Source organism: Hyaloscypha bicolor, assembly GCF_002865645.1.
Source record: "Hyaloscypha bicolor E unplaced genomic scaffold K444scaffold_92, whole genome shotgun sequence".
Lineage (NCBI taxonomy): Eukaryota > Fungi > Ascomycota > Leotiomycetes > Helotiales > Hyaloscyphaceae > Hyaloscypha > Hyaloscypha bicolor.
The window spans coordinates 195,648-213,075 of record NW_020194594.1 but is presented as its reverse complement, the minus strand read 5'-3'; the positions used below and the strand labels follow the sequence as shown (position 1 = coordinate 213,075).

The 17,428-nt window shown below is 46.9% G+C and overlaps 7 protein-coding genes across 7 annotated transcripts; 3 read left to right on the top strand and 4 right to left on the bottom strand.

Annotated features, from left to right (window-relative positions):
- Positions 1–610: 610 nt before the first annotated feature.
- Positions 611–1,299, bottom strand: K444DRAFT_431480 (uncharacterized protein). The gene has a single exon (XM_024872768.1). It carries the CDS (start codon positions 1,154–1,156, stop codon positions 650–652), a length of 507 nt encoding a protein of 168 aa, XP_024735278.1. The 5' UTR covers positions 1,157–1,299; the 3' UTR covers positions 611–649.
- Positions 1,300–2,324, bottom strand: K444DRAFT_431479 (uncharacterized protein). The gene has a single exon (XM_024872767.1). The coding sequence runs from the start codon at positions 2,020–2,022 to the stop codon at positions 1,444–1,446; it is 579 nt and encodes a 192-aa protein (XP_024735277.1). The 5' UTR covers positions 2,023–2,324; the 3' UTR covers positions 1,300–1,443.
- K444DRAFT_614162 (HET-domain-containing protein) lies at positions 1,844–2,582 on the bottom strand. The gene has a single exon (XM_024880487.1). It carries the CDS (start codon positions 2,446–2,448, stop codon positions 2,074–2,076), a length of 375 nt encoding a protein of 124 aa, XP_024735276.1. The 5' UTR covers positions 2,449–2,582; the 3' UTR covers positions 1,844–2,073.
- Positions 2,583–3,937: 1,355 nt separating this feature from the next.
- K444DRAFT_614161 (uncharacterized protein) lies at positions 3,938–4,655 on the bottom strand. The gene is made up of 2 exons (XM_024880486.1): positions 4,360–4,655; positions 3,938–4,287 (listed from the first exon to the last, which is right to left on the bottom strand). The coding sequence occupies exons 1-2, from the start codon at positions 4,363–4,365 to the stop codon at positions 4,081–4,083; spliced, it is 213 nt and encodes a 70-aa protein (XP_024735275.1). The 5' UTR covers positions 4,366–4,655; the 3' UTR covers positions 3,938–4,080.
- A 790-nt stretch (positions 4,656–5,445) lies between these two features.
- Positions 5,446–5,898, top strand: K444DRAFT_431473 (uncharacterized protein). The gene has a single exon (XM_024872766.1). The coding sequence runs from the start codon at positions 5,576–5,578 to the stop codon at positions 5,843–5,845; it is 270 nt and encodes an 89-aa protein (XP_024735274.1). The 5' UTR covers positions 5,446–5,575; the 3' UTR covers positions 5,846–5,898.
- A 3,300-nt stretch (positions 5,899–9,198) lies between these two features.
- Positions 9,199–10,273, top strand: K444DRAFT_653457 (uncharacterized protein; the record flags this gene model as incomplete). The annotated part of the gene is made up of 2 exons (XM_024885882.1): positions 9,199–9,563; positions 9,648–10,273. 2 exons carry the CDS (start codon positions 9,199–9,201, stop codon positions 10,183–10,185), a joined length of 903 nt encoding a protein of 300 aa, XP_024735273.1. The 3' UTR covers positions 10,186–10,273.
- Positions 10,274–11,860: 1,587 nt separating this feature from the next.
- On the top strand, positions 11,861–16,584 carry K444DRAFT_563676 (uncharacterized protein). Its single transcript, XM_024877033.1, has 7 exons — positions 11,861–12,016; positions 12,079–12,161; positions 12,212–12,660; positions 12,716–12,732; positions 12,797–13,120; positions 13,183–13,429; positions 13,485–16,584. The coding sequence occupies exons 1-7, from the start codon at positions 12,014–12,016 to the stop codon at positions 16,220–16,222; spliced, it is 3,861 nt and encodes a 1,286-aa protein (XP_024735272.1). The 5' UTR covers positions 11,861–12,013; the 3' UTR covers positions 16,223–16,584.
- The last annotated feature ends 844 nt before the right edge of the window (positions 16,585–17,428 follow it).

The following is a 17,428-nucleotide window of genomic DNA, read 5'->3' as shown; positions in this document are numbered from 1 at the left end:
CCTGCATGAAACCTGTCTTAGGGATAAACTAGACAGAGCGCTAGTTCTGGGAGTTCTAAAGCTTAGGAGGCCAGGGGCACGGCGTTCGGCGCCTTCGGCGCTTTACAGGAGTGTATATATACCTATATCTTAAGTGCAGGAAGTATACGTATATCCTTGAGGATATACTTCCTAAGCGATTACAAGTGAGGGACAGAGGGACATACGTCTTGCCCACCTTTTGTATGCGTACCGGGGGCTAAAGAAAGCCTTACTTTACGATAAAATTATAAAAATTAGCTTGCGAAATGCCGGGGAAGGGGGCTAGAAGGGAATCCAATTCTCAATTGCATAAGCACCCGTTCTAGGGTTTACCCAGAGAGGGTGCTTATATATTCTAATCAGAGTTGGCCTCCTGTCATTTCCCCTTTGGACGTACACCCATGTTTTAGGAATGCTACGCGAGCAAAACAGGGGTGTTGCAGGGGTTGGCAGGGGCACACTGATTTTCTTTCCAAAGTATATGGTGTCCCTGACGCCCCGCGCCCCTTCTTTCTCCCAAGAACTTACTTTCCACAATTCATCACTTAAATGGGAGCTGTTTTTCTAATGCGATATGCAATCCATATATCTCACGTTTGTATCAAAAGGCTTTTCAGAAGTTGATTATTTAGACGATGAAGACATCGACAGCTTCACTTCTCAACTTAACCGACAGCTCTCCATCCATGGATCCATCGAGATAACATTCTCTCACCAACGTGTGACAGGAACGTTGAGAATTCGATGAACCGGACGGGGAAAACTTTTCTTGCGAAGGTCGTAAGACGAAGGGTATCCTTCCACCTGCTAAAACATATATTTCATCCCCAATTTGAGTATCTCGTGGAACCATACCCAGCCAACCATTAGTAGTGATGAGCTTGGCTCGACGCATTCTATATAATACGTTCCACATGAGTAGAGACACTTGGTCTGCCTCTAGTGACCCCGAGTCGCTTTCGAATGATGCCAATTCGGTGTGAAGACTGTTGAAATCGCTTTCGGTGGCCCGACGCAACAAAGCAGTTTTAACCTGTGGTTCAACACTGTCAAGAAGTAAAATTCTCCAAAGAGTGTTCTCCGAGAATGTCCCGAGCCCTCTGCATGGCTTCTGAACGCTGCACTTTGCTGCCATCTCCAGCCAACCCCATACTGTAACAAAGAGGTCCGATTTCGTATGGATCCTTGACTCGGCGTCGCACAACGTTTTCACAGTATCGGAACACACGCCTTATACATGGATAATCCTATCATGACATCTAATTGGAAGAAGACTTCCGTAGCCGCATGCATTGAAAATGTCGTATGTGGCTCTTCGAAGCACTCGAGAATCTCGAGACATCGGAGCATGAGACCAGTCTGGTACCCATGATGGTAGTCGAAACTTGCAACTCTCTCTTCTCACCACATATATAAGAGGTCTTAGAGATGCGTTCGACTGCCAATACGCACCAGTGGTTGGGCAAATACAGCTGCGACGTCCAGTCGGTAATCTGGGAGTATTGTCTTTTGAATGTAAGGCGGGGCAAGACCAATGAGCCCGTATACTTTATCATGATCTCTGGTTGCGATTCGGTGACGGGTGTCATCTAACATATCTAGAAAGTTTCTCGCCTTGCAGCGGTGGAGACAACTAAGCGTGTACCAAAGAGGAATAATGGTAATATCGAGTTGGACGTTGAGATCTTGGACAAGCTGCAGGAGAAAAATCGAGTTCATTTTGCAGCATTTGCTGGTGTGATCATGGAATGTCTGTTGAGCTTTCAATAGAAAGCTAAAAGGGATTTGGAAATGGCCACAACGTATTTCATGATTTCTTGGTAGTACGAACTCTTGGAAGGTCCAAGTACGAGAGAACCAGGGCCGGCGCAAAAACTTTTGTAATGGCTCGAGTGCTGGACCAATTCCACAAGTGTTATTTTTGCCTGCGCCCAACAGGGTCTTGGTGGCTTTGGAGTTAGAAAAACACGGCCATTCATGTACGTGCAGATTGTCGTGCATCCATTGAAGAGACTCAAGAACCTTCTCGGTTTCATGATCCTCCTCTCCCAGCTAGACAATACACTGAGCACATCCTCCAAATATATCACGCATGAGGCCGATCTGATGCTCTTGCTCCCGAGGATTTTGTTGATTGATACAAATAGCGTCGATCCACATAATTCGCACTCTATCATCATGCCGCAGTCTTCGTAATGCAGCTTCCAGATTTTCGGTAACTTGGTAGGGCTGGTCATTCAACTTGATCGGACGAGTGATCAGAGGGTCTCCCCAGACGTAGGAGAGTGCTTCAAACTCGGGAGTCCAGCATTCGGGAGCCCAGCGCAGGCTCGCGATGATCTCGTCTTCCGGTTGGCCGGACTCAAGGAACATGAGGCGGATCTCTTGGCGTTCAGGACGTAGTTCCGAGTAGATGTTCTCAGCCATGGTATCCTGGGTATGAAGTAAGGGACGTGTCGCGGCTTTGACAGTGAAGAGAAGAAGTTGTTCGTGGATGAGGTTGCCTGTTGGCGTGGCGCACGCTAAGGTTACTGCAGCCCATCTCGTAACTCTGAGTGGAGACACCTGATTCAACGACGCAATGAAAATTCAGCATCAGAGATCTGTCACATGATGGGCGCAGCTTGTGTAAGATCTTCTGAGATACTGCCACGGAAGAAGTGTAACCGACAGCCATCGACTTCGGTCAAGAAGAGGCTGTTCTTGTGAAGTGATATAAACCATGTCAATATTGCATTATGACAAGGCGAAGATTGGGTGGACCAGAACGCAGGCTGAATCTGTTTGGCTTCTACCTTACCTGAGAGTTGCTGCTCCTTTGCAGAATGTCGTATTTCCTGACAAATTTGAACAGAAATTGGCCAGAGTTCTCTTATTTTCGTCAATGTCCAGCTCGTCAGTTCTTGCAACTTGAAAAAATTTTTTGCACACATCTTGGGCAATGCCGTGAATGCGTCACATGAACGGGGGCCTCTAGAGGAGATAGACTGCCAGTACGCCCGAGCCATTCAAGTCGATTTCCTAGGATGTGATATTTTCCGCTAGGGCCCTCGGTTTGCAAGCGTCGAATACGGTCTATGCTTTCTTCCACAAGCTTGTGAATCCTTACTCGATTTCTGACGCCCAACATTCTCTTCTGGAGTACGAGCATTACTGATATATTCGCAGCCAATTGATGTTGGCTGTACGTCCGCGAATATCCGACTCTGAAATCTTCGACCAAAGCATTCATCCCGATGTTCCAGTTCATCCACTTCCCGGAACCAGGGCATATGTCCCTTGATTAGGTGCTTGAAGAGATATCCTGGTAATTGGTGGAACGATCGAGAGACCAAGCGTATATTTGCAATATCTTTTGGCATCAGTTGGAATAGGACCGTGTTTATTAATTCGTTTGGAAGTGCCTTGAAAGGATCAAGTGATGTAGGAGTCTTCTATGGCTCGGATTGTGGGTAGGTTCCAGCGAAGGGTGTATTGCCGCCGCCTACAATTGATTCGAAAAGTCCGAAGGCAAGGCCCGGGATACGGTATGGATTTGCAGCAACGTACTTAAGATGTCAGATAATACAGAGGGAACCATTCTACCCATCTTACTCCGTACTCAACTCGGCCCCAACAAGGTGAGCCCAGTCTCCAGGGCGCCTACTGAGTTGTTGATTAGTAGCCTCTTGCTTCAAGTTTTGAAACCCCTAACTTTCGCGAGCTTCTCTCTACACCAGCTAAATATCAGCAGTAAACTCACAAAGTGGTAAATGCGATTTCATACTTACCATAGCGCAACAAAGCCCCGTAGATCGACTCTTCCAAGGTGTAATTTGCAGACCCGCTCGAAAATCGTCTAGCAGGCAGCGTGTACAAGTATCCCATAACTTTCATTGAGCTCCAAGGGCTCATCGGGATCAATTGGTCCGGTGGTGTAGTTTGAAGGCGAGAATTCTTCAATGCCGAAGTTTACTTGGTGTCGGTGTAGAAGATGTAACCAACGAGCTGTCACCCAGTCTGCTGTTTGAGGAGTGATGACGTACTCGCTGGCCTTTCGTGGTCGTGTTGCTCTTTATCCTAATAGTCATCCCTGCTTTCGTCCCATCTCCTTTTCACTCCTTCCTCTACTCTCTCTTCTACTCCTTCCTCTTTTTGCTCCTCTCCTTCTATTTCATCTGCTTCTCCCTGCTCGCCGTCATCATCATCATCCACTTCTTCGGTCCCATCGTCCTCCCAAAGATATTGTGCAGGATTTTTGACAATACATCGTGGCCGACTCATGCCCTACCACATTATAATATTAGCGGCCATATTGATTAAAGATGAAGCGAGGATTTGAGAGGGATCACTACTGACCTTCATTTCTGCCAGGTTGAACGATGCCCACTGTAAGCTCCATCGAAAGAACAACCCGGCCCCGCAACATGTATGCCTCCATCATCCTCCCTACATCCACTTTGCCGCCGAAATGCTAGGCATCGAAGTGTATCGTATCTGATGTAGTCCTGTCTCACGCCCTTGCCTGCTTCAGGTGGCTCGAACTTCGTACGAGCTCGACCAATGTTGAACGCGACTGAACATATCTGACAGTGCCGCCCATCTCATAGTAGGCCATCGGTTCCGTCTGGAGGTGCGCGGCGCCTCAAGTCATTCTGTGAGGTTGTGGATTGGGATTTGGAAAGGCACGTTTGACGCGATTCGCGATTTGCAGTTCAAGAGATTCCGGCGCTACTCGTAGGCGGTTTCTGTGACAACAGTTAACAGACTGTTCTAAACTGCTCTAATGGATACCAAGGTATTCCGAAACCGAGGTTAAGTAAGATGATAATGTCTCTTACAACAGTACTTGATCTAACTTTATCCGAAAACATCTTTAGAGGCGTCCCTCTCTTGAAAGCTTCGGGGGGTGTTTTGATCTCCGTAAAATGATTAGCGAGAAGCCCCTATAATTCAGGGAATTACCCCTGACTTCGCTCCGGCGCAAGGTCAGCTTACTTGTGAAATTGAGGGCTGGAATGTAATAGCGGCTAGAGCAAAGCTCTTCGACGCCTTCTGGAGTACTTTCGGTGTCAGTACGCGCTTCATCTCTGAGACGCCTGGCTTCGCTTCGCTCGTATTTCAGGGGCTGATTACGTGACCTTCGGCAAAGGAGTTGCGGCTGGAAATCATCCAGGCTTCAGTCGCGAACCCTCAATCTTCCCCAACATCCCAAAGCGCCCCTCGTGTCCAACATCGCAACAACACATCCGCCATCTCAGAAGAGAATGAAGTCGGCATTGAATGAGGCCCAGGTAACTAGAAGTGACTAGCATCGCTTCTCGGGCCGGTCTCGTCGATACAAACGCTTGAGCGGTTACAACCAAAATCTCGGGTAGTGAAGCGTCGAAGCGCTGTAACTGCCCTATAAATTAGATATCTCAGCGATACTCTCCGCTAAGGTAGCCCGACAACCCATTGATTTCAGCGATCACTTCCTTTGGATTAAGACCCCGCTCACTGAATTGGCCACTTTTCACCGCAACTTTTGTCCCCCACCACAACGCGAATTTACGACTCCAGGAAAGAAAAGAGCATGTATCTCAGACCATGGACTCATCGATTGCATCCTCCTCTTTCTAAATATGGAATGCGTACTCCCTTTGCGGCTTCAATACAAAGACAGAGTCGGAGAGCATTGCCCCACCTCAGTACTAAGAACTCCGACGGAATACGTGTGTATATTTTATTCCCACTTCTGAAATCTCTAATTGTTGGAGTGGAAGACATAGCGGAGGAGCAGCTCTACAGATACACGAGGAATCGATGGATGCACGTTGGATTCTTCTCCTCTAAACTACGCTGACCCGACATAGATCCAAGGAATCAGTTCAACTTGGGCAACGATATCTGAAGTTTAATCTCCAAGAGCTCCTGAAGGCTGCAGTTTCAGCGGTCTCTCATGAGGCAGCTCAACATGGTATATCCCCCAACCCAAATAATTTCTCCTCCAATACCCGAAACGTCTCCGGACAATACGAATTGAAAGTCTGACTGTCCCCAATTTCGATCGATAAGCCTGATTCTGCCGCGTTTTCTAGTACTATTATTATTTGGTAAGGGTATATATATAAGAGTGTCTGTAGTTTATATTCTAATATTACTTTGCTCTTTATATAATTATCGGAAAATATAAGGTATCTTAATTAATACAGGTTTAGATATACCGACCTTATAGCTAGTAATATACTAGCCTCTATAATATCTAGTAAATATAGAAAAAGTAAAAGCATAGTATATATCTTATACTTTCTTTTTTTAGCCTATAGAACTTTATATAATATCTTAAAACTACCTATTTATCTATTATATATATTATAGCAAAAGCCAAAACTGGAATAGATAATAAAAAGAGAATTGCTCTTGTTTTTCTAAATATCTTTATAATTACTAGTGCTATAAGCAATAGCTATTAATTGAGCTATAGAGAACTACTGCTTTATTAGACCTTGAGCCCTCTTCTTATCTAGCAAATATATATATTAATTATAAGGAGAGATATTACTATTAATTCGAATTCGGAATAGTAGTAAAGGAGTTAATGGCAAGGGGAAGATATTTAACGTTAAATAGTAGTAATATAGAGTTCCTCTACCTCTAAAGAGGTTCTTAGACCTCTATTAGCGGCTACAAGCTTCTGCGAGCTCTTTTTAGATCGTTTCCAGGTGTCCAGAGTAATTCTCCATACCTTTTTCTCCAAAGGAGGACTCCCGAAGGGTCACCTCCAGTAACCACCCGCTCAATCTTGGCTTTGCAGACTCTCCTCTGCCCCCTGGATGCAGTGTAATACCAAGGACACAGGGCATAAGCTGCAGGTTCGTAGGTGATACCACGAACAGGTATTGAGCAAGTCCCCCGGTGGTCGTTTTACATTTTCCCGAGAATATGCCCGGCGACATGGAGCCCGACAATTAATCTCCCCGAAACGCGCACCATGCGGAGTAGTACATAGCCTTCTGATTATCCGATCTCGTACTTGCACTCGGGAACCTATAAAGTAGTCATTACGGACGTTACTAAAACACTCAAAGCACCGTGTCCGGAGTACGTAGTACTACGTACAGGGCCCATTAACCGTAAAATTACGCCACTACTGCCGCTTTTATCCCACACTTCAATCACTCCAAAGGGGTAAATCACTATAATTGAAGCTATTCACGATTTCGCCACTTTGTCTCCATTCCATTAGCTGCAATTACATCTAAACAACGCTGGTGAATTGTCCCTCTCCTCTCTCTTATCTCTGCATCTGTAATCGTTTCCCAGGCTCTCAAAACGGCCCCCTTAAGCCTCTGTGAGTTCCGGTATACCTCAGGGTCTATCTCTTGTAAGATATCCTTTAATCGACTCCAAATATCCTCAATTGGGGAGAGATCTGGCAAGAACGGTGGCCAGAAAATTAGTACAACTCTCCAACTCTTTAAAAGAGCTAAAGTAGCTACTGCGTAGTGCCCTGTGCCTCTGTCTTGCTGAATGGAGAGCCCTGGGTGGTTAAATAAGTAGTTGAGAATCGCTGGTACTATATATTCGCAATACGTTTTCGTAGTTATTGTCCCCCACTCCTTCTCTCAACACAAGCCTGTCCCCTTGCCGTACTTCCCACTTATATAGCCCCAGAACATCCAACCAATTCGTCTCTGCCACTTGTGTTGGACGCAATCAGGGTGGAAGAGCTCCTCTAGACCGATCTTCCTCGTGCACCACTGCTTCCTGTGGTAGCCAGGCTGTACCCACGTCTCGTCACTCCAGCAGATCTCATTCCATTGCTCGCCTGTCCAGTTTTCGTGCTCCTCTGCCCACGCAAGCCGGAGTCTTTGATTCGCAAGTGAGATTGGCGGCTTCCTCCTCCTTATTGCCCGGCAGTAACCCTCTTTCTTAAAGGCTGTGCGGACAGCCTTCTCCCCACAGCTTCATCCAAGCCATCTAGGCAGCTCTTTCATTAGAATATCGCGTGAGCAAGAGCTAAAGGTAGCCCAGCCGATAAGGCGCTTGCGTTGTGGGGTAGAGAGAGAAGGCTGTCTCCCACATCGTTGTTTTTGAGAGGTAAGACGGAAGGAGAGAGCGTAATTAACCTGCCGGCGAGAGAGGCGTGGATTTTGAAGGAGGATATGGCTTGCTGTCCAGCCGGCTGTATAGTAAAGAGTCTGTATACGGAGACGGTTATCTTTGCTCGTTGGATTATTATTTGGTGTCTTTGGTGTAGGTACAAAAATCGTTGATTCCCTTGAGATTGGAAGGGAGAGAGGAAGAGAGAGAGACTGGCCTTATAGCGGCGGGAGAGACAGGGGACTCACAGTAATTAGCTGTTGTGACGCGTGATTTTAGTGAGCTTGATTGGTGGGACCACCCTGTAATTCTAGCTGGCTCGCCGGTGGAGACCCTGTAATCAGGTAGTAATTGAGGGAATTAGGTGCCATTTAACGTTTATTAGGCCCTGGGGGCTAGTAATGCAGTGGGACCTTAACAAGGAAGGCTTTTCCGAGAAACATGGAACACAAAACCAAAGACCTAAATCATTAATGCTCTTATCAAATTATCGGACGTATTTATGCAATTAATTTGAGCTATAGGACTCTTATTTTAGAAGCATAGTTGTAAAGCTGTTTAAAAAACGGCGGAGTCGGGATGTTCTAGCCTCGAGTTAGCCTCGCGTTATTAAGGCTCTGCCCCAGCCCCTCGATTTTTAGCCCTACGAACTTAAAATCTAACTATTTCTTAAATAACTTTAGAACTACGTGTCTAGACTAGGTCATACATTTACTCCTTCGGCAAAATCGCAGGTTGTACGAAAGGGGGTCTCAATATATCAAGGTCACCCCGCGTAAGGCGGTGAGATTTCCAGCCAATTAATTATCGAGGTTCGTCAATTTCGCCCCGTAAATTCCTGCATTAAGCGATGGCAGAACTGGGGGGGTGACCTTGATTTGCTGAGACCCCCTTTCGTACCGTAGTGTCATCCAACATGGACACCGCGGGGATGCTGGTAAGCCAACCAGAGAGGGACGGAGCCGAGGATCGGCATTTGCGTTCCAGGCAAATATAATAATAACAGAGCGCCTGCCCATTGGCAGTAACCCAACTCAACTGCAAGTCACAACAGCTCTCACACCAGTGACCATTTAAAAGAACCTCTACACGATTACCTCCAGATATTACATCATGGCCGCCACGCTGGCAGCAACACCAACACCCTCCGCGCTCCCAAACAGCCACGAGTTCGATGTAAATGGTACCAAACGAGACGTCGTAACAGAACTCTATTTTTTGAAACGACTTGACCATCCCGTCGAAGCCATTGATCTCCGACTCCCAGACGTCGAGGAGCATTTCCAGAAGCTGGATGACCTTAACCAGTTACATCAAGTGATAGTTCACGACATCCGCGGCGAGGAGGCAAAGTATACACTCGATAAGAATGGATTCCAATACATCCCGCATGAAGTGAAAGAGCTGCAAGACTGGTCCAACGAAGAGGAGGTGGAACGGGTTCTGATTCCCGCCACAGATGAACTGGTCAAGAGAGCGTGAGTATATTCATTTATTACACACATTATATTTCTCGCGGACCGAGTGAGTGAGTACACTTTCTAACTTATCTTGATGCACAGCACGGGAGCATTCAAAACAATTCTGTTCAAACATCGCATCCGGAACAAGGCGGAAGACAAGGCCAAACGCCAGGACTCCGTCGCACCAGCTCACAGCGTCCATTCAGACATGACCCCCATCGGCGCGATGAATACGCTCAAGAATATCGTCAAAGACAACCCAGCGGAGCTCGACTCGCTATTGAAGACCCGCATCATGGTCATGAACGTCTGGCGCCCGCTGAAGACAATCCAGAAGGATCCCCTGACTGTCTGCGACTGGACGACCGTGGATGCGAAGAATGATCTCGCTGGCAGCCGTCTGATTTGGAAGGATGGTAGTTGGCATGAGTTTGGGAAGGTGCACTTCAGTGAGAGGCAGAAGTGGTTTTATCTTGGTGGTCAGAGACCCGATGAGGCGTTGCTTTTCAAGCAGTTTGATAGCAAGGTCGAGAACGGCGTTTCTTTGCCTCACAGTGCGTTTGTGGATTCCCAGTTTGCTACGGCGGAGCCGAGAGAGAGTATTGAGATTAAGATGTTTGCGTTTATTAGTGAATGATGGATGATGGATGGATGAGCGATAGGATGTTGATGCAAAGGGGAGAATATATATATCAGGGACAAAGCGATCTTTCCTTCTTCCTTCGAGCCCTCCAAATACTTCAGATGATTCCTCATCTCTCAATGACGAATAAAATTACCCACCTACTTCCCTATCTATAACCTCCCTTTGAAAACTCCCCTTAAATCCACCCGCCATCCATCCATATTTGTTTAGGAATAATCCATTCATTCCGCGCCAACACCCTCCCTTCCCCACTATCAATCAATCAATCAATCAATCAATTTAACTTCCCCTCCCCCTCCCCATCCCCTCCCTCTTCTCTTTAACACTCAGATTTAAATCCTACTCCTATGTATCTAGCACCTCTCATCCCTAACCGACGCTAATATTTACCAGGTTTTAGCGCAATACTAAATGCTAAATGCTAATAGATTCAGAGCTTGTATAGAATTGAAATCAAAAGTAGTCCATAAGTAGGTGGTAGGAGGAGGTAGAGGTAAAGCTGGGGAGACTGAAGCTACGAGGACACGAGATGGCTAGTAACAGCGGCAGCCAAGGAGCCTAAGATATTTCTACAAACGAAGCAACGGACTCCTTGAGATGCCTATATAAATAGTCGTAGATAAGAGCCAGATCGTCTAGTGGAGGAGGCTACTGGTCATTGCAAAGGGATGAAGCGAGGTGCACCTACCGAATACGAATACGGTTCATGGCGCGTATGGCACCTATCCTCTTTGCTCTGCGGTTTCGGGGGAGTCACCATATTCCTCGCACCCATGCACGTAGGACTTACAGTAAAACCTCGCTATAAGGATACTCGATATAAAGATACTTATCGCAAAATAGCAAGGAACAGTGATTTGCATAAGTGGTTGTCTGATTAAAAGAAGCTCTGAAGGGAGCCTCTGGAAATAAAAGGGGCCGCTGAGTAAGCGAAGCTAAGCTCCCTAGTACCCGTACATACGACAATACTCGATATAAAGATACTCGATATAAGGATTATCTTTGGATTCCAGTCCCGAACTAAGAACTTGTATGGGATATTCTTATAATTACCTTAAACCTTGCTAAGAACCCTTGAAATTTAGCTCGAATTTGAGTGAACCTGAGGATTTTCTATTGAATTAAAGCTTGATTATAGTGTTTTTTTAATTTTTTTTAGAAAGCTCAGCTCTCTTAAAACTCTGGAAATTACGTCTTTACTTAAAAGTTAGGGGGCGGGCGGGCAGGCACAGCCCCTGAATTTTAATAGTTTCCTTATTAGACAAGAAAAGTAAAGCGTATTTCCCTTAAGGCTAACTCAAAAAAATTAATTTAGGGCATAATCAGGGCATAATCTTACTTGGCGTAAAGTCTCTAAACTAAAAGAGTATTATCTTAGCAACCCTGTCACGTGACCCTCGCCACAAGTATAACTCGCATTATCCTTGCATTTAGGTGACAATTTCGGTATCCTTATATCGAGGTTTTATTGTACTTCGTACGTATATCTCTCCTCTTCACATGGGAAACAAAGAAGGCTAGCCTTTGTGGGGTCTTAAGTCCTGCTAACCATACTAGCACTACTCGGCACACGGGTCGCGCCGGGGCGCCACTCTCCGGGAACCGCCCCGCTGAGCCCTTTGGCTGCGCTCCTTGAAGCGCTTATGGCACATTGGCAGCCCCGCTCCAGGCTTCCAGCCGCGCTTTGGAAAATCGTGCCAGCCAATCAGGTCGCCAGCGGATTTGGAGATTTCCAACATGATTCGACCTTCGGTGGCTCTCCCTAACCGTCTCCCACTGCGAATTCTCAACGTGCGGTTGTGTCGCATGTAGTGCAAACATGGTATGTAACAGGTCTGCACGGAAGCGTATGAAGCGAAGAGCTGACGAAGGTCTCGGGAGCAGGAAAGCCTATCGCAGGCAGAAACTCCTCGAATCAACGACATCGGCTTTTCCCTCCTTCACGATCCAGAAGATGCGGTTGCAGAGTGAGTCCATGCTGCACAAAGGCCATAACTACAGTCTAATTCGATCACAGCATCATATTTGTCCACGGCCTGCAAGGCCATCCGCGGCGAACATGGACCTGCGAGAAGATCTCTAGGACGGGACCACAGGGTTCGGGAGGCGGCGTCGGCACCTCGCATCGAACCATGAGGAATCTCTTTTCGCGGACATCTAGACATAGACATGGTACCAAGGGCTCGCACAAGCTTGGAGCAGATGGGGTCTTCTGGCCACTTGACCTTCTTCCGGAGGACTGTAAGAATTCACGGATCCTCACATGGGGATATGATTCAATGGTCTCGCACTTTTTCAGCGGGCCGGCAAACCAGAGCAACATAAGCGCACACGCCAAAAATCTGCTGCAGGCATTGAAGCTCCGCAGATTGAATTGCGTCAGTTTCTCGAACCCTTTTGGCGGCGTTCGACTAATCGCGAACCAGCAAGGCCGAAGCATCATATTTGTAGCACATTCTTTTGGTGGTAAGTCTTTCAAAATCAACACAAAATCCAATTATCCCGGGCTGACAAAACACAGGGATCATCGTGAAAGATGTGTGTATTTCTGAGGGGCGACAAGCCCATCACTTGTGAAAAGTATTGACTATCACACATGTAGGTCCTCTACCGCGCCGCCACAACCACTGAACCGGCACTGCTAGATATATACAACTCCACGGAGGCGATACTTTTCCTTGGAACACCCCACCGGGGTAGCAATAAAGCTGAAATTGCAGAAGTGGTCAGAAAAATTGTTTCTGTATCAGGATTCGACACAACAAACCGGAATATTCAGGCACTTCAAGTGAACAGTACCGAATTGGAGCTGATCCATGAGCTCTTTATGAAACTGTATGACCAGATGAATCGACACTTCAAGGTTCTGACGTTCCAGGAAGCCAAGGGTGTGGTCGGGATAAGCTATATGAGTCTGAATGAAAGGGTAGGTGATCCTGCACAGCTATCTTGAAGATGTTGAAACTCATCGCATTTTACAATATCTAGGTCGTAGAGCCTTTCTCGTCTTCGATCACTACGGAACCAACGCAAACCATTAACGCCAACCACATGTCAATGTGCCGATTTCCAAGCAAAGACGATGAGGGGTATAAACAGGTGTCGGGAGAAATCAAGATCCTCATAGCCGAAATACAGCAGAAGATGGAACAGGGTGCATTTGAGAGGGAAAGATTGGTTGTTGAAGCACAGGTTGGGTCTCCGAGTCAAGCGACGACAACTTCTACGTCATACTGTATGTAGCTCTGAGCTCCTAATCACAGTGGAACGCAGCTGAGCAAAGGTGTAAGCTCTGAACGATGTCGAAAGAAAATGCCTTTCGCTGCTAACTCAGAACACATCAAATGCGGCAGAATACAAGTCCTCGCTTCCCCGCCGCGTAGAGGGTACTTGTCAATGGATTTTGTCAGATGCGCAATACCGTGACTGGAATGTGCAAAATGAACCTTGCCTTCTTTGGATAAGTGGATATCCTGGGAGTGGAAAGACAATCCTCTCAGCCTACCTTCTGGAATACCTCACCACAGGGGAACGTTCGCCAAGCACGCGCACAACCCTATGTTATTTCTTTTGTGACGAAAAGAGTAACACCCAGCGGGATGGCTTGGCCATTGTCAGGAGCCTCATTCTTCAGCTGTTGATGCGACGCCGATTGTTAGTCAAGCATGTGAAGGCTGCGTACGACTTCTACGGACCCCATTTTGACCAGAATTTCCATGAACTTTGGAGAATATTCTTAGCCATTGCAAGTGACAAGCGGATTGGGACGGTAAGCGTCATCATTGACGCCATCGATGAGTGTGAGCAGACAACAAGAGAACGCTTCTTACAGGACACGTTACACCTCATTCGCAAGTCAAATTCTAATGGACCACATACTCCTTGCATCAAGTTCCTTATCACAAGTCGCCCTCGATTGGGACGTCTGTATACTACGAATCTTCTGCAAATCGATCAGCACCACCTCGAACAAGATTTAAGGCTTGTAATACAGACGAAAATTGAAATTATCGTCCAACGAACGCAATGCAAGCCTGACGTGAGGAGATACCTTGAGAATGCTTTGTATTCCAAAGCAGATTGCACTTTTCTCTGGGTGAATCTCGTACTTCATCTCCTGGAAAAGAGTCTTTTGGCATCGCAACAGGATTTCAAGCGTATCATCGACGAATTGCCAAAGACTTTGACGGCCACATACCAACGTTACCTCCAAGCTATCCCAGTTGAGCACCAAATGCTCGCCACTAGGTTATTGCATTTCCTCGTCGGAAGCTTAAGGCCTCTGACTCTAGACGAGATACAAATTCTCATCGCAATACAGCACCATCATGGTAGGCTATCTGCCGTAGAGGAGGATTCTCAGCCTAACGTTCGGGAAACAATTGAAGGGGTTTTAGGCCCACTAGTGAGGGTCTGGGACAATCGAGTCCATCTCGCCCACCAGTCGCTAAAGGAATTCCTGATAGCTCTCGAAACCCAAACGGACAGCCCACTCTCTGCAATCTACGGCGTAAATTTAGGCAGGGCAAGCTTGCTCATGGCCGAAGCGTGCGTCTCTTATCTGTTGCTTGACAACTTCAAGCAGGACCTGTTCTCCATAGATGAATCAAGCCCTGGAGTCTCTCCCGCCTCCTCCGCCGCAGTCTCCGCCGATGGATCCACCGGACAGTCTTGGGACCCGTTTCTTTTGGAGGAGGACTATTTGTTCAAGGAGCCCCTAGCGCTTGAGGCAGAGGCTTGCGCGTTCATCGGAACAAAATACACGTTTTTTGACTATTCCGCTAGACATTGGCCAGAACATGTCTCCTTGGCCGGCTCAATGGGGACGCCCGAGCTCCAAAATTTAGTAATCTTGTTGTCAGATGCCAGCAGCTCTCGCGGCATGAATTGGCTAAGGGTCTATTGGCTTCAGGCTGAGATCGATCTGTCATGCCCTCAAGATTTCGTTCCCGCTGTGACCGCATGTTACTTCGGCCACTCGATATCTCTCAAAACCATCTTACGCGAGAGAACTCCCATCGAGACTGAAGTAGGATTACGTGGTCTACATTGGGCCGCGCGGAACGGACACCATCAGGTAGTAGATCTGCTTCTTGGAGAAGGGCTCGATCCTGATTTGAAGATCCTGAATGGCCAAAATACATTCATCGCTGCGGTTTCTTTCAATCGCCTGGAAGTGGTAAAGCGTCTATTGAAAGATGAGAGGCATGTTCCCCAACATGAGGAATCCCGTGTTAATCATAGCACGACGGGTGGCCGGACACCTTTGTCTATTGCAGCTGGTAACGGCTTTGTCGAAGTTGTTGCAGAGCTCCTCCAACACAGCCTAATCAAGCCCGACATAGCAGACTTCAACCATTGGACCCCCCTCTTCTGGGCTGTACATGGGAAACACCTGGAAGTACTTAAGTTGCTCCTTGCAGATAACCGTCTCTCTATAAATCACGTGGACGGATTGGGCCGAAACGTCCTCTCTTGGGCCGCTTCAGGAGGCGAGCTTGAGCTCGTAGAATGTCTGATAGGTCTGAAAGACCTCAATGCTAACGAAGTAGATCGAACTGGCCGAACACCGCTATCTTGGGCAGCAGGAAACGGACATTTGCAAACGACCGTTTGCCTTCGGCGCAGCCAGCGCATCGACTTGTCGAAAAAGGATAACGAGGGGCGAAATGCAATTTCGTGGGCCTGTTCGGGATGCCACCACGGGGTGGTTAAATATCTGATTAAGCATGATCGGCAAGGTGCTGATGAGGCAGATATCGACGGCTGGACGCCGTTAGCATGGTCTCTCTTTAGCCAAAGCCCAAAGACTGTGCAGGTGCTTCTTGACTCCGGCCTCGTGGACGTAAATAAGAAGGATCAAAATGGCCGGAGTGCCCTCTCGTTTGCAGCAGGTTACGGCTATCTAGAGGTTGTCAGGTTATTATTAACTGCCGCGGACATCGACATCAAGAGCGAAGACAACGATGGACGGACACCCCTTTCACATGCAACGGCATACCCGGAGATAGTAACATTATTGCAGTAACAACACGCACAGGTATTGAAAACTTGGTTTCAGCCACCAGATTCAGAAGAATTCGTGATCGAGTATTGGAATTCCTTCGCTTATTCCTTCGACCTCTCAATAGAAGTTGTTTTGGGTTTCCGAGTAGTGGATTGGTGGCTTGGAAGACCAATGTGTGACCAAAGTGACCGGTCAAATTACTCAGGTCCTGAATTTATGGCGTTTTTCGACCTACTTTTGTTACTTGCAATGAGAATTTCAACTGAGAGGACGAAAGGATCTCATTTAAAGGCTAGTAGTTACATAGCTAATATCAAAGTTCAAAGGTAATATGAAGCTATAATTTAACTACGACCACAGTCGGAGAGCTGAGAACAAGACGCCACTATGTGAATATTAAGCTGCAGTTAAGCAACAGAATATTGCACATACCACATCCACGAATGAAGCAACTTTGAATTTAGTTTCACATGATAAAGAGAATTTCGATAAATATATATGCGAAAATTAATTTTTCTTCTTTACGCCAGAGTAGCGACCTTCTCATCCTCCTCATTGAGATGGTAGAGATTGTGGATTTTGAGGACAGGCGACGGAACTTCCTGTGTCATCTGTGCGCTCGTTGATTGCAGGAAGAACACTAAAGCCAAAATGGGAGTAGAATATACGAGACGTATCGCCAGGAGTCTGGGTACGCCTGCGCCACGGCTTGGGTGGCGGCCTCGATAATAGCCTCCGTTATTCCAGGAATTGCGGGATATATTGAGGAAAGCCGCCGAGACCATCAGGTACCAACAGGGGGGTGCTAGATGCTGGCAACCCTGCTTAAGAGATTCAATAAACTATGCAGCCGAGGAGATAAGGAAGTTGCGATGTTGGGAGACGATCCTAGGAAAGAGCCTAAGCTTTGCAACTTCCATTCCCACATGGCGAAGACAACGAGCAGACAAAATCCCACGACGATCATAGCGACTACACGAGGTGACTTCCATGGATAAGGAAGATGTTAAATGGGATGCTTTGGGGCCGAGCTTGGCTTGTAATAGGAGAACCTGCTCCGACCCTAAAGATCAAAGTATTCAAAGTTGTCATTTATTAATAATACTTGCTAAATTCCTCCCGTACTAGGAATGTAGACGGGAATATAAAAAGAACCATTTCGAAATTCGAATGAGAAATTCTTGACCTTAGGCCAATCCATCTTGTTCACAACTTGTATTCTATTCT

Coding starts and splice junctions, on each gene's coding strand:
- K444DRAFT_431480 (XM_024872768.1), bottom strand. CDS start 1,156: ATGGCAGCAAAGTGCAGCGTTCAGAAGCCATGCAGAGGGCTCGGGACA.
- K444DRAFT_431479 (XM_024872767.1), bottom strand. CDS start 2,022: ATGCACGACAATCTGCACGTACATGAATGGCCGTGTTTTTCTAACTCC.
- K444DRAFT_614162 (XM_024880487.1), bottom strand. CDS start 2,448: ATGGCTGAGAACATCTACTCGGAACTACGTCCTGAACGCCAAGAGATC.
- K444DRAFT_431473 (XM_024872766.1), top strand. CDS start 5,576: ATGTATCTCAGACCATGGACTCATCGATTGCATCCTCCTCTTTCTAAA.
- K444DRAFT_563676 (XM_024877033.1), top strand. Junction 13,121..13,182: donor ATATGAGTCTGAATGAAAGG/GTAGGTGATCCT, acceptor TACAATATCTAG/GTCGTAGAGCCTTTCTCGTC. Junction 13,430..13,484: donor GACAACTTCTACGTCATACT/GTATGTAGCTCT, acceptor CAAAGGTGTAAG/CTCTGAACGATGTCGAAAGA.